The sequence below is a fragment of the Triturus cristatus genome, chromosome 2_1 (genome assembly GCF_964204655.1).
Source record: "Triturus cristatus chromosome 2_1, aTriCri1.1, whole genome shotgun sequence".
NCBI classification, from domain to species: domain Eukaryota; kingdom Metazoa; phylum Chordata; class Amphibia; order Caudata; family Salamandridae; genus Triturus; species Triturus cristatus.
This window is the reverse complement of record NC_140581.1, coordinates 1,048,254,173-1,048,270,147: the sequence shown is the minus strand read 5'-3', so window position 1 is coordinate 1,048,270,147 and position 15,975 is coordinate 1,048,254,173. Positions and strand designations below refer to the sequence as shown.

General features: G+C 46.0%; 1 protein-coding gene across 2 annotated transcripts in view; it reads left to right on the top strand.

Annotated features, from left to right (window-relative positions):
• The window catches only part of LOC146866328 (E3 ISG15--protein ligase HERC5-like), a 389,340-nt gene that overhangs the window by 111,680 nt on the left and 261,685 nt on the right, over positions 1-15,975 (top strand). For both annotated transcript variants that reach the window (XM_085635608.1, XM_085635616.1), the window contains one exon: positions 4,169-4,263. In XM_085635608.1, the coding sequence (XP_085491734.1) occupies positions 4,169-4,263 (95 nt within the window). The remainder of the gene's footprint in view (positions 1-4,168; positions 4,264-15,975) is intronic.

The window sequence follows — 15,975 nt, the reverse complement described above, 5'->3', positions numbered from 1 at the left end:
TTGTAAATAGATTGAACAGGGAATCATTAATCAGCGCCAAAAATGGGAATAATGTTATCACTGAAAAATGGATAATGCATGTGACCTCGCTAAATAAAGCTTCTCGCATAAACACCATTGAAGCATCAGGCTTAATCGAATATAATTTGATACAAACTACGTCATTATCGACCGCATCCAAAAGTCTACAATACGCGACAACTATTGATTCAGGCAGAATTGTAATGTTAATCTGTAAAAGTAGAGGAGACGGAGAGCCAGGCCCGAATGGTATCACGGCATCAATTTCTGGTCTAGAACATTGTAAAATGTATTTAAGAGATGTATAGTACAGCATACAGTGCCCTCATCCTCTCAAGGCTCGATTCTCCACCCCATATACAAAAAAGGCCCTATCTCTACTCCAGACAGTTACAGACATGTTGCATCAACGGACATTGAGGCAAAATATTTTGCCTCGCTATTACTTGAGGACTTACAAGACTGGACAATGTCAAATCACTTGCTCTGCTTCCACCAAACTGGTTTTAGAACGCAAGCGGGCACCATAGACAATCTGGTGGCGGGCATAAGGATGCTTGCCACCCAACAAATCCAGAAAAAGGAACAGCTGTTTTGTTGCTTTATTGATGACAGTAAAGCTTTTGACCACGTCATCCGTCACCTACTGTGGACCAAACTTATTGCTTGGAAAATTCCAGAACCTTTATTGCAATTCATCATACTGCTTTTTTACCAACACGTGGGCGAGAGTAAAACTAGGAGGTCATATGGCAGTCTCAGATAAAATTAACACGGAACAAGGTGTCAAACAGGGGTGCGTTTTAGCACCGACTCTTTTTAATCTGTATATGTGCAATTTGGTTCCTGCATTAAATTTAGTTAACTAGTCATGCTCCCAAACTAGCGAATCAACATATCTCTTCTCTGCTGTATGCAGACGCCAGTGGGGCTTCAAAGATGGTTGGATGCCCTAGCCACGCACTGTAAGGCAAGTGCTATGCAGATTAACTATGAGAAAATAAACATAGTTATTTTTGTACGGGAAAATAATGAACTGCACCATTGGCACCTTGACAACAGTCGCCTGACCATCGGGAATCAATATAAATATCTGGGCTGCTGGCTGGTTAACAAAGGAGGTCATTTACTACACTTTAACTCGCTAAAACCAAAATTAGCCTCGTTGCAAGATGCTTTTTAGGACAATATCCAAGGGCACAAATAAATTCTCTTTCAAGGCACTTCTAAAAATTGTCTCTGCTATACTGGTGACAACATTGTCATATGGCTCAGAGGCTTATCCGGGAAAATTGGGGTCCTTTTTGAACAAAGCACAGAGCGCAGTGTTCAGGTCTTAATTTCAACTGCCACGTAACATCACGCCAGCACAAATTAGGCTGTAATTCACATTACATGATCAAATGCTTGTACAAATGGCCAGCATAATAAAATACCTGCACTCTACAAGATCTGCTCTGCAAGGATCATTAAACCATGTCATCTGGCTTGAAGTTGCAGGCTTTAACAGCATAAAACATTCAGACATCTGCTCACAAGCCCTAGATGTAGCCCCGGTTCTGACTCAATCAAGGGAACTATGGCACTTAAAATTACCTCATTTACAGTTCAAAACACTCCTGAACAGAATTGTAAAAACAATATCATGGAAATCAGATCAAAGAGTATTTGCTAAAAGAAAACACTCTTACCTGGTCCTTGGTAGCTATGACAGTAAAGGCCCGCAAGCATATATAAATTAATCTTTCTCCACCTATCATAAGAAGAAATTTCCGCAGATTCGGATGGTAACCTTCTCATCTGTAGATCTGTCTCAACCATGGGCAGACAAATCAGAGTCAACAATTTGTCGGCTGTTCAACCTATCTCAGGAGGTAAAAACTAATTTGCTCTGTATATGTCCTATACTGCTGGTTGAGCGCAAAAGATTTCTTAGGCTCCTATGGATCAAGGAGGGGACACGTACAATACCATCTGCCGTTAATTTTTTACTGAACAATGAGCAGCCACAAGTGATTACAAAACTGGTAACATTTCTAGGATGCGTGGAGAACCAATTACAAATATACTCTGAATCTCAAATTGAGGGAGTAGACGCTTTCTGAAAAATGTTACTTTTTAATCAAATTAATTTCTAATGCTTTGATAGTATTGCTTCGTTTTTTAATCAAATGTAGTGTTATTAAGCTATCCACTTTACACTGATACGTATTTTAACCATTTTTACTAGTAAGTACTGATCATGAATTATGAATTATTTGTTAAATTACGGAGACCTTTGAAAAATTGTGATAACAACCATTGTGTTAAGGTTATTTGTAGTTTTAGGCACTTTGATATACTTTATTGTCTAAATAAAGTATCTTTTGAATTGAGAATTGAATTGAGAAGTAAGGGGCCTATTAGGATCTCGGGCGGATCGCCACAGCCTTGTTGGCGGTGGCGATCCGCCCACCAAATGTTCCTGTTTCACCCCCGCCATATTAGTATGCCGAAGTGCACCGAGGCGGACGGAAAGACCGTCCACCGCTTTTCCACCAGTCGGATTGCCGGCTGGGCGGAAAAGGCACACAATATGGTCAAGGTACCGCCATCCATATTATGATGCCTTCGGTGGAATGCCTTTCCATGGCAGAGACTCCGCCATGGAAAGGCATGCGGGATACAATGTGGGGGACCATTGCGGGCCCCCAGGGGGTGGGGGGTGGGTGGCAGCACTGGGGGTACCTATGGTACCCCCCATTATTGCCTCCACAAGGTGGCAGGCAGCGCGCGGTGCCTGTCACATTGTGCATGGCAATGCACAACATGGGCTTTAACATTGCGTTGGGTGCTGCTTACAGCACCACCCGTAGCAATGGCGGTCGGTTCCGTTACGGTGGCAGGCGGACTTCGTAATATGCCCCTTAGTGTGGTTTATATGAAAGAAAAAAGGAGTGGTAACAATCAGACATTTTAACTTAAGGTCAGTTTTCATGCAGTTTTCTTGCATCCTTTGACTGCATGCTTTTTGAGATGGCATGCTGTCGGCAGATGTAACACTAGAAATAAACATTATTTGCATGCAATGTAGAGCTTTATTAGGTACGTTTGGCACAAGATTCAGATGAACAGAATGTCCACTGCTCAGCTACTATAAAACAACCGCTTCAGCAAGGCCAGCTGATCAGCACAGGGGTTGAAAGTGTAAAGTAATGACTGGATTCATATACTGGGAAAATATTCAGAGATTTACGCAGCTCTTTAAGGAAGCAGTAACCTCGTGATCATAACAAAATAAGAGAATATACGAGTAAATAATGCTAACACCGAAAAGAAAATTCTGAAAATGCTGGAGCAGACGTCTTCTGATTTTCATCCATAAAGATCTCTCTGTATTAATAATAAGAGCAAAGTGGATCCATTTGGATGCCCCTGGTTTCACGCCATCCAAGACGGGAGGAGGAGACCCTTCCCAGACAATGGAAATGCACAGCCTTCATTCCCGTGGGCGGAAAGTGGAGACCCTGACACTGATGCAGGGGGGAGCGGGGAAAGGACCACATTAAGAAACTCTGCAGACAAGCTTTTCCCAAGCACTGTCCCTGGTAGACAGTAGGGGAGGGTGGGGCTGCAGCTTGTGGTTCAAGGTGAGGAAGTCTCACAGCCAGACCCGCTCCCCTGCCCACCCTCTTACCTGCTGTGTCAGGAAGGCTGAGGTGCAGACATCTCAAACCTCACAGTGACCATGCGTGGGCACCCCTCCTTGAACCAGCTCCGCCGCTCCCCTGCACTAACACTCTAAAATAGCTCTAAGCTACAAAACTATAGCGATAGGTATCTTATTTAAAAAAAGAAGTAAGGATAGTACCAAGGAATAAAAGTTAAAATTGAAAGCCCCTGTCCTGTCAAAACTGAAGGAAAACAAAAGAAGTTTGACATGGAGTGTATTTTTTTCATGTTATATTATTGTTTGTTCAAACATAAAAATATAAAAATAAGTAACAAGCAATGACTGCCATTAATGTGTCTTAGCTAGTCATAAAAGAGATAGTGCACTTTTAGAATTAGGGAGTCAGTATTATCTTGTTAATTTGTTAACATGATTGCTTGTGCCTTCATTTTGTAAAGTATAAACAACTGACGTAAACTTCCCTTTAATTTTCAGAGAGCGATATTCATGGACAAAATTGTACCTCAGGAAGAACCTATAAGATCATAGCTGGAGGAAACCAAAGTGCTGTTGTAATTTTGGAGGAAAAGGTATGGAGCTTATGCCAAATCTATTACGTATAATGTGACTAATTGTTTTATCAATTCTATGTTCCAAAAAGTACTTAATTTGAACTGGTGGGGCCCATCGCGCTCATTTTTGGAGACTGGCTCTTATTTTTTCACATTAGACATTTACCATTTACCAAGAGCAAGAGAGGGAAAAGACACAAAGTGGAAAGACAGAGGATGAGAAATATGGAACCATAAATTACAACCCATAAACCTACAAGAGTGAAATAAAAGGGCAGGAAGTGTGTGCTAATGAATAAACAAGGCATGCGTTGATTCCAGACTACGCAGCCTTGGCATTGGATGCACCAACATTTAATAGCTCCGGCCACGGGCTACTGAGCAGAGATTTGGCCACCAGCTCTCATTCTTTTACTAATTAAGCACTGGTTCTAACTAGATAGGTATGGTGCTAGAGTCTGCATGTAATTGGGTGCTGGTCTCAGTACTGAGTTGTTACAATGCGGCTGATACATAGCATTGAAAAATAGTGTGAGAAATAAAAGGTAGAGATTCAAGGCACAATTTTGCACCAGGGCAGGTTAGTTAGGATGAGTAGGCGTGATAACTTATATTGGCATTTCAATATTCATTGAAGCAATAAGATTCTTGTGTAAAATACGTGCATTGCAATAATCAATAGGAGGAAACAGAACAGAGAAATCAGCATCACAGCAATGGTAAAGAACTGAAATATTGCAAACATTGTGCTGTCACATAGAATATATGCTTGCAAATGTTTACAGTTATATTTGTGCTCCTACGTAGCACTCCCTATCCTAGTGTGCCTCGGGTGGGTGAATCTGCCAGAATCCTTGTAGGGTAATCTAACTCCCCAGTTACCTGTAAGTATATTTAATCTGGGAGCCCGTCTTGATGTAGAGCTGGACACCATCCTCCTCAGGAGGTAAACAGGTTTCAGCTGGGCTGGAAATCCAGCATGGGGCGAACTCAACAGTGTCAGCGGAATGCTTCTCTGATTAGGCAAAGGAGTAATGTCATTTATATAATAAACTTCACTCATGTTGCTATGCCAAAGTCCCAGTCAGGCTTTCATCATTGATCCTATCCTTATAAAGCTGTCGCTGAGCGAACAATTATAAACAACATAATTTTGCGCAGTGAACTTAAGCTTTTGTATAGAATGTTTAGGGCTCAGATAATATGCCTACAAAGATGTGTAAATGTAAGCAAAGTTATTTCATGGGTTATTATCCATACAAGCATGCAAGCAAATATGTGTCAAATGTCAACGTTCAAGAAAATATGACAACTTCAAACGTGAACATTTAAAATTGTGGGGTTCCCGGCCATTCCTAATGTGACCACATGACTGTATGTTTTGTGCTTTTTGAAAATAGGACCCAATGAAGCTACCTGAATATTGTGATGGTATGTTTGAATAAATACATGCTGAGTTTGTTCCTCCTTCCAAACGCAGGCTGTGAATTGGAGTTTGGTGAATGGGTTACTTTGTCACAAAACTGATAGATATACTGTCCACTTTATTACAAGTCCTCTAGGATATATTTCACTTGTAATAATGTGGATTGGATAGCTGTGTCATTTGTGATGAGTAACTCATCCACCTAACTCTAAAACGGGTCTTCAATATCCTCTATGGTCAGTGTACTAGATTCCTGCTGCACCAGAGTCATTCCTCTCTTGATCTTTGGGATAAAGAAAGATGATGTTCTCTGTGCATGCTTTCTGGAGAGTTCGCTCATGCCTAACAAAATCCCACCTCCTAAAACTGGACCAAATAGACCAGCCCAAAAGTATGGTTTTGAAGTCAGGATGTGGAGAGACTTCTGTTGGAGTCCCATGGTGGACTATTGCTGGCACTTGGTGGTAGTGCACCACGCTTGCTTGGCGATGGCAGTCATATGTTTCAGGCATGAATGGAAGAATGGAAAAGACTGCAGTTCTTAGTCTAGATGATAGTTTCTTTAGCGATCATGCCACAGCTTACTTTAAAAGGCCCCAGTGGCTGGCACAGTGCAGCCCTCAGGCTGTGAGTGCATTTCTTCCTGGTCTCCCTTGCAAGAGGTTGAAGTGACCTGGTTCCATAGGTTGATGTGACACAGCAGACGCAGCCAGGATAGATCTTTAGGATATTTATTAAGTTAATAAGGTCCATAGAATAGCCCCACAAGGAGCAGCCTGCTAGCTGCTCAGCCCATCCTCTCAACTGTCTCACACCACACCAACCTCCAACATTCCAGTCACATCAACATTCCATATGGAACTCTCACACTGGCTGAGCAGCTATTTACAAGATACAGGAGAACAGTATTTATCTTACATGAAGATACTACAATATCTCCCTTCTTTACAATTGAAAATACAACAAACAATACTAAAAATTAAAAGCAACTATACACAAAATATAAAAAAAAGATAAATAGTCCAAAGCCCAAGGGTAATATAAATAAACTATACCACGAAAGGGACCCAGACTATAAACGGCAGACAAAGATAAGAAAAAGGATGAAAAGATAAGAATGAACTATCACCATCCTCCTCTTATAATAAGATAGAAAAAACATTAAACTCACTCACTAACACCAACCTCCTCTTTTAATAAAACACGAAAATAATATCAAACGGAAATTGAAAAGACACCACATAAGATACATAAAGGAGAAAATCCCTAAAACAAACTATAAAATGTATTGGAACCCAATACGACTTACATAGGTGGACCCAAACTCCCCCTATACACTGAGTAGTAAATGGGATTAACCCAACACTAAAACGTAGGTGGGACTATTACCCCCTAAACACTGAATATATGTGATGGGACTAGCACCCCCTAAAACACTAAGTATATGCGACTAGCACCCTTTAACAATGACCTAGGTGGGACTAACACCCAATAGACACTAGGTGTATGGGACTAACACCCATCACTAAATTAATAGGTGGGACTAACACCCCCTAAACACTTAGAATATGGGATTAACACCCATTAACAATGACCTAAGTGGGACTAACACCCCCTTGACACTAACACCCATAAAAAGAATTTAATAAGTGGGACTCTCACCCTCTATAACTGAGTAAAAGGGACTGACACCCATTACTACTAACATAAGTGGGACTCTCACCCCCCCCAAAACTGAGTGAATGGGACTGACACCCATTACAAGTAACATAGAGTTCGAGGCATGTGGGCTACTGAATTCATATCTGTGCATAGATCGCCGCCTAGTGTTGGGTCCGGATGTTTGCACGTTGTTGTCCTGGAAGAGTCTTCGAAGTATCCTGGGATAGGTGACTCCTCCCCTGGACTACAGTGCGCATGGGCATCCTCTCCATCCTCAGATTGTTTTTTTCCGCCATTGGGTTCGGATGTGCTATCTTGACTCAAGTTAGGAAAATCTTTTTTCAGGCCAAAAGGCCTTTAGTTCGCGTCGGTACTGTTCTCGATCGGTATCGATAGTATCTTTGTTAGTTTACTAACTTCCAGAACAAATTTTCGCATCTTACCCGACCGTCGATTCGACATCAACGATGGAATCGAGGACACCGTTCAAGAGATGTCCGGTATGCAATGCGAAATATCCCCACGTCGACGTCCATCCGGTGTGCAACAAATGCCTTTCACCGGATCACGACGAATCTACATGCATGGCCTGTGCCAGATTTCGATCCAAGAAGACTCTACGGAATCGACGAGCGGCGAGACTCGAGGCGCAGCAAGCGGCACCGGCCCCGGCCGACATCTTCAACGCCGACACCGAAGATGTCGAAGAAGTGGAGAACCTACCCTCCAGTCCCGTTTCCGAACATGACTCCGGTTCGGAAGACGTCGACGAAACACTCTTTCGCAGAGATGAAGACGACACAGAGGTAGGAGACTACAATGAGGCCTTAGGGGCCGAAGAGAGTAGCTCCGGTGACGAGCAAGGCCTACCCGTTCAGACTGAAGAAAGCCCAGTGCAACAATCTATGGCTCCGGTCGAGGGATCGCCTTCGGGCCTTACCCAAGACCTATCCCGCAGTTCTTCGGCCCCGCCCTCGGGCCCGGCCTCGGACATTCAGCGGCAGCCATTAATGCCCAAAACGGCTGGTTTCCCTTCTTCAAAACCGAAACCGAAAGCTGTATTGGTTCAATTGAAACCGAAACCGAAAGTGGCGCTGGTCGGATCGAGGCCCTCCACACCTTCGACGCCAGCAAAACACATCGGCACCGAGCGCACCAAACGAGACTTCGGTGCCGAACTCGAAGCGGCCGACGTCGGAGTCGACATAAGGAAGAAGGCCTTCGGTACCACCAAACCTGCACGGCTCCCGGCACCGACGCTATCGACTCCGACCCCAAAGGTCAAACAGCCTGCAGCGTCTCACACCGCTTCCCCGGCGACACCAAAGCCACACTCATCGAAGAAGTCGACGGCCATTCCCGCCCCTCGACTCGATGACCCACCGGCGCCGAAAAAATCCACGACCGCCTCAACAGAACCGGTCGGTGCAAAAGACTCGAGGGCGCTCCAGACGCGACCCGTTGCTGCGCAAAGCACCAAAAAGAAAATGGTCCTCCAGGACACGTCGGGCTCCGAACCAATTAAAGCTCCAGCAGCCTCTTCGGCACCAGCCAACATTACTTTTGGCCTGCCAGCATCCACGGCCCCGAAACTGTTCCAAATCAGGACACGGGTGACCCATACCACAATCACGCCTGCCGAACGCTCTGCGGAGACGTCTCCATCGCATCTAATCGACGCCGACACCGGCAGGATGATTATCCACAAACGGAAAATAACTTTGGAGCCGGCTTTGGACTCCTTCAGGATTCCACTTAAAAGAAAGCTGCCTGTGGCTTCAGAACCAGTTCTTTACGAACCTTTCCACTCACCCTACCAGGATCCACAATCCTTCTCTCCCACACACTCCGACACAGATGCGTTGGTGGACTACATGGGTGACCAAGTCCCCTACCCCGGAGACATGGACCCTGACGCCCAACAGGACCCTGATCAAACTTGGGATGACCCTGTGGACCCAGGTGCACCTATGGATGCACAAGACCCGCAACTCTATGGAGCAAAAACATCTCCCACAGAGGACACGGCAGCGTTCAACGCTCTAATTGAACGTGCTGCGGCCAATCATGGGGTGCAACTTCACTCGGACACCGTCGAGGACGACTTCCTTATGGATACTTTTGCATCCTCAGAAAGGAATATAAAAACTCTACCCATGTTGAAGGGTGTCCTCAAACCAGCAAAGGACATCTTCAAGGAACCCACCAGGGCGAGAGTGATAAACCCCAGGATCGACAAGAAATACAGATCAGCGCCTGGGGACCCTACTTACATCAGAGGCCAATTACCTCTGGATTCTATTGTCGTTGCGAATGCTCGTAAGAGGGCACACTCACAAACAACAGGTGATGCTCCTCCCCCGGACAAAGAGTCCAAGGTGTTAGAGACCTCTGGCAAACGGGTTGCCGCCCAGGCAGCCAACATATGGCGCATTGCCAATACTCAAGCACTCCTCGCTCGCTACGATAGAGCGCACTACGACACATTAGAGCAACTAATCCAACATCTCCCTGACCAATACAGAGAAGGTGCAGAGATCCTCATCAGGGAGGGACAGCTCCTCACAAACGCATCCATCAAGTGCGCGCTGGATGCCGCAGACACAGCTGCTAGGGCCATAAACACTAGCGTCATGCTGCGACGACATGCCTGGTTACGAATCTCCGGATTCAAACCTGAGGTGCAAAACAACATACTCAACCAGCCTGTCAACCCCGACTATTTATTCGGCCCGGAGGTTGACACCACCCTAGAGAAAATAAAGAAGGACACGGACACTGCAAAGTCCATGGGGGCTCTCCAGACTCAGTCCTTTCGGAGCGGCTCCTTTCGTCGCCCTGGAAATAGAGGAGCAGGTAGAGGACAGGGGTCACAACAAACATACAACAAGGGCAATACACAAACCACCTACGATAAAAACACCCGGGGTGGATATCGTGGCTCCAGTACAAAGGGCAGAGGACGCGGCTACGGCAACACCAGGTCCTCCCCCAAGAACAAGCAGTGACGCCCTCTCCCTTCCTCCCGACCACATAACACCTGTCGGGGGAAGGCTACAAAGGTTCCTGTCCACGTGGAACTCCATCACCACGGACAGGTGGGTCAAAAATATTGTCAAATATGGTTACTGTCTAGAACTAACCTCCACTCCACCCACAATACCTCCAAAAAACCGTCCTATGTCCTCAGAGCACTTAACGCTCTTACAGCAGGAGGTGCAAAGTATGCTTCTAAAAGGCGCAATAGAGGTCGTACCCGTCCACGAGCAAGGTACGGGGGTGTACTCCCTGTACTTTTTAATACCGAAAAAGGACGGGTCACTCAGACCTATATTAGACCTGAGACCCCTAAACAGATACATTCTTTCCGAGCATTTTCACATGCTCACTCTACAGCAAGTCCTCCCGCTGCTCAAGCAGGGAGACTTTCTAGCCACACTGGACCTCAAGGATGCGTATTTCCACATACCCATTCACCCATCACACAAAAAATACCTCAGGTTCACTGTTCAAGGGCAGCACTACCAATTCAAAGTCCTTCCCTTCGGCGTGACAACGGCACCAAGGGTGTTTACAAAGCGCCTAGCTACTGTGGCGGCACATCTACGGAGGCAGCACATACACGTCTACCCTTACCTGGACGACTGGCTCGTTCAAGCGAAGTCAGCCCAGCAATGTGCCAGCCACATGTCCCGCACCATTCACCTCCTTCACAGTCTGGGGTTCTCACTAAATTACCCAAAATCCCATCTACAGCCCGCACACGTACAACAGTACCTAGGTGCGACTATAGACACTCTGGCGGCCACAGCTCAGCCAAATTTGGTGAGAATCAACAGCATGCAAATGCTGATTTCAAAGTTCAAACCACAACACTCCCTTCCCGCGCGAGTGTTCATGCAGTTGATAGGCATGATGGCCTCCTGCATCTTCATAGTCCCCCACGCGAGACTACATATGCGCCCGCTTCAGGAGTGCTTAGCACGTCAGTGGAATCAGGCTCAAGGACAGTTGAAAGACCTAGTGTTGGTAAGCGGTCGGGCATACAACTCTCTGCATTGGTGGAATCCACAAAACCTTTGCAAGGGCCGACCGTTCCAAGAGCCTGTCCCACAGATAATACTGACGGCGGACGCGTCTCTCCAGGGATGGGGAGCTCATGTACTCCATTACACAGTGCAGGGACTATGGACACAACAACAAAAGAAGATGCACATCAACCTTCTAGAGCTGATGGCAATCTTCCTCGCTATGAAAGCATTCAAGGTACACTTGTGCAACAAAGTCGTGTTGATCCGAACGGACAACATGACTGCCATGTACTACATACAGAAGCAGGGAGGAACACACTCTCCACAGTTGTCTCATCTGGCTCAGAGCATGTGGAAGTGGGCCATTCAAAGGAACATGTTCCTCATGGCAGAACACCTCCCCGGCAAGGACAACCAGATGGCGGATCTGCTCAGCAGACACAGCCACCAGATGCACGAGTGGGAGTTACACCCATCAGTACTCCAACCGTACTTCCAGCAGTGGGGTCATCCAGAGATAGACCTATTCGCGACAAGCGAAAACGCAAAATGCCAAAGCTTTGCCGCCAGGTTCCCACATCCGCAGTCGCAGGGCAATGCGATATGGATGAACTGGTCCGGCAGATTTGCGTACGCTTTTCCCCCAGCACCACTGATACCGCTGGTGGCACGCAAACTGCGTCAACACTCACTGACGCTCGTCCTGGTTGCTCCAACGTGGGCACGCCAGCCGTGGTACACCACCTTTCTCGAACTTTCCGTGGTGCCGCATCAAAGGCTGCGGGTCAAACCCGAGCATTTGACGCAGAACCATGGAGAGATTCAGCACCCAGATCCGCAACAGCTGAACCTGGCAATCTGGCTCCTGAAGTCCTAGAGTTTGGCTACCTAAACCTGCCACCTGACTGTATGGACATCATTAAGGAGGCCAGGAGACCCACTACCAGAGCTTGCTATGCAGCAAAATGGAAGAGGTTCGTCATTTATTGCAATAATAATGACATTAACCCCCTAGATGCATCCATCCAAAACATTATTTGTTACCTATTACACCTATACCGATGCAATCTGGCGTACACCTCTATACGTGTCCATTTGACCGCAATATCAGCCTATCTGCAGACCAGGCAGCACCTCTCTCTATTCAGAGTGCCTGCCATCAAAGCATTCTTGGAAGGACTCAAACGAGTCATTCCACCAAGCCACCCACCGGCTCCGATGTGGAACCTCAACTTGGTCCTCACGCGCCTGATGGGTCCACCCTTTGAACCTCTACACTCATGCGAGATTCAATTCCTTACCTGGAAAGTAGCTTTCCTAGTAGCGATCACTTCTTTGAGAAGAGTTAGTGAACTCCAGGCACTAACCGTTCAAGAGCCGTTTATACAGGTTCACGCCAACAGGGTCGTACTACGTACCAACCCCAAATTCATGCCGAAGGTGGTATCGCAGTTCCACATGAATCAAACCATTGAACTGCCCGTTTTCTTCCAAAACCCACAAACTGTCGCAGAAAGGGCACTCCATACACTAGATGTCAAAAGGGCCCTCATGTATTATATCGACAGGACCAAACCCTTTAGGAAAACACAACAACTTTTCGTTGCCTTTGCCCCACACCACAAAGGTAACGCTATCTCCAAAGCAGGAATAGCCAGATGGATCGTTAAATGTATTCAAATTTGCTATCAAAAGGCTAAACGCACTTTAACCATTCCCCCACGAGCCCACTCAACACGTAAGTTAGGGGCCTCAATGGCTTTCCTAGGAAACATTCCTTTGCATGACATATGTAGAGCAGTCACCTGGTCCACTACACATACATTTACCAAACACTATTGTGTAGATGTGCAATCAAAACAGCAGGCAGCTGTAGGACAGGCTGTTCTCAAAACTCTTTTTCAGACCGCTGCAGCTGGCACTGGTAGCCGCCGCTAATAAGAGGGCACTGCTATATATTCTATGCACAGATATGAATTCAGCAGCCCACATGCCTCGAACTGAATATGCTACTTACCAGTATGCATCTGTTCTTGGCATATAGGGCTGCTGACATTCATATATCGCCCTCCCTCCTCCCCGGCGCCTGTAGCAGCTGCAGCTCTCAGAATTACTGTAAGCATGGTCATCACTTTCTATATCTACTCCATCACTGCCACAATGGCGAAAAACAATCTGAGGATGGAGAGGATGCCCATGCGCACTGTAGTCCAGGGGAGGAGTCACCTATCCCAGGATACTTCGAAGACTCTTCCAGGACAACAACGTGCAAACATCCGGACCCAACACTAGGCGGCGATCTATGCACAGATATGAATGTCAGCAGTCCTACATGCCAAGAACAGATGCATACTGGTAAGTAGCATATTCATTTAACTCTCACCCCCCATAACTGGGTAAATGGGACTAATGACTTGGAAATGGGGCTGAAACCCATCCCAAAAATAACTGTGAATGTGGGATCATGGGACTAAAACCCACTCCCATCCCTAGACAGGGAAATCTATCTGTGGCGAGGGGAAATGGGACTGAGAACCCACTCCCATCCCAAGACAGGGATACAAAATCTAAAACAAGGAAATGCGTAAGCATAACATGACTTTAGAATTCACGAATGTGCGCAAACACTAACATTTTAAATGTACTGTAAAACAGCACAACAAGCTAATCGTATGAAAACAGACATAGGTGTGCCTGTCACCGAGATGATAGACAGGCGAGGCTTGCAACAGTTCTTGAAAACGTGCAAAATGGTACTCTGCAACAGATACTATGCCAACAGAAACCGAGTACTTGACAGCAGACCAAAGTACTTTAAAGAAGACAACATGCCTATAGAAGATGGAGATGAAACGTGGTACTAGAGAAACAACTCACCGCAGGAATTAGAACCACAGTCCGGATGTAGAGTGTCCGGTGACATGAAACGAAAAACTTTCCCCAAACGTTGAAACTGAAGGGACACATTGAAGAGAAACTGGTGAGTGTCCAGTGACTAGGGTTGAAAGACTCACTGCCCGAATGATGAATAGAAAATACGGACACTTGAGGGAAACAAAACTAAAATCAAGTTGATAAGAGATGTCTCCAAGATGCAACGCGGCAGAAGTGAATTCAACCAGGATAATGAACTATACTGACTGAACAAAGGTTGGCAGGAAACTAATCGTGGTTGGCAAGATACAGAGGAATACATCGCGGTCTGCAGCAGGAAATGTAGTGAACCTTAAGATGGCGGCACGAACAGGAGATGTATGCCGGGTGGCTCCCGGCACGCTCCTGCTTTAAACCGTCCCATGTCAGCTTCGAAGTCGGACATCACAAAGGGCTCTGTTCAACAGGTAACAAAGACGTCATGAATGGCTTTCAAGCGGATCCACGTGGCATTGTGCTTAAGGTAAGCTGCGCCTGGCAATTTTGAATATTTAAACAATGCGCAACTATAATTTTTACTCGCCACATAATAGGAACAGCAAACACCAATAAAAACGAATTTTAACATAGTGTTTCCTCACCGTGTAGTTCTCACACTGAAAGTAGGCAAGGAGATCCCTCAGAAACACCAAAGTGCCAGAATTTCAAAAATTAAAACAGCATACACACCGTTGCAGCGCTGGCAGTAGAAACGTTAAAAATGTCACAGATCCAATCCCTCAGCAAGGCAAGATATAACACCGTAAAACAGTCATGAATGAGCCTTACTGTCACTAGAAACACTGCACTTCGCACTGGAGGAAAAAACTTGCTTTTGCAGGCACTGTATTTATTTCCTGTGGCACATTCGACATTAGATGTCACTGTAAACTTTTGTTGTGGCACAGATTCTTCTCCAGCTTGTAAACAGGATTGACAGTACCACACAGGGATAGTAGCACTCCTCACCAGAGACACCTCTTCCGGTGACAACTCCCCAAAAACCCACTTCACGATCGTCAAGTGGCCCCCCCCACGCCAAAGAGACTGCAGGTACTACTCTTATGACTGTCACAGGGACCAGCAGCCAGCAACCTTCAAAAGACAGCATACTTGGTCGCGAAGACATCCACAAGACTGTTCAGGGACACAACACCTCAAAGTAGAAACAGGAGTGAGGCAAACCTCTGTGCTGCATTAGGGAACAGCTTGCAGCTCAACTCCTAACTCCAACTGGCACACAGAGGTTTGGGCGACCGGTGTTGTGGTCACTGGTGGGGCTCACGGTGCCAGGTGGTTCCGCCAGATGAGGAGTTTCTTTTCTTTAAATCAAGTTTCTTCAAGTTACACTAGTTCAGTTACACATCAGTCTGTACAGGTTACACGCACGGTTTCTTTAGTCCAACTCGTCGCCAATTGAAGTGACCTGGTTCCATAGGTTGATGTGACACAGCAGACGCAGCCAGGATAGATCTTTAGGATATTTATTAAGTTAATAAGGTCCATAGAATAGCCCCACCAGGAGCAGCCTGCTAGCTGCTCAGCCCATCCTCTCAACTGTCTCACACCACACCAACCTCCAACATTCCAGTCACATCAACATTCCATATGGAACTCTCACATTGGCTGAGCAGCTATTTACAAGATTCAGGAGAACAGTATTTATCTTACATCCTGTCTTGACTTAGCATACCCAAA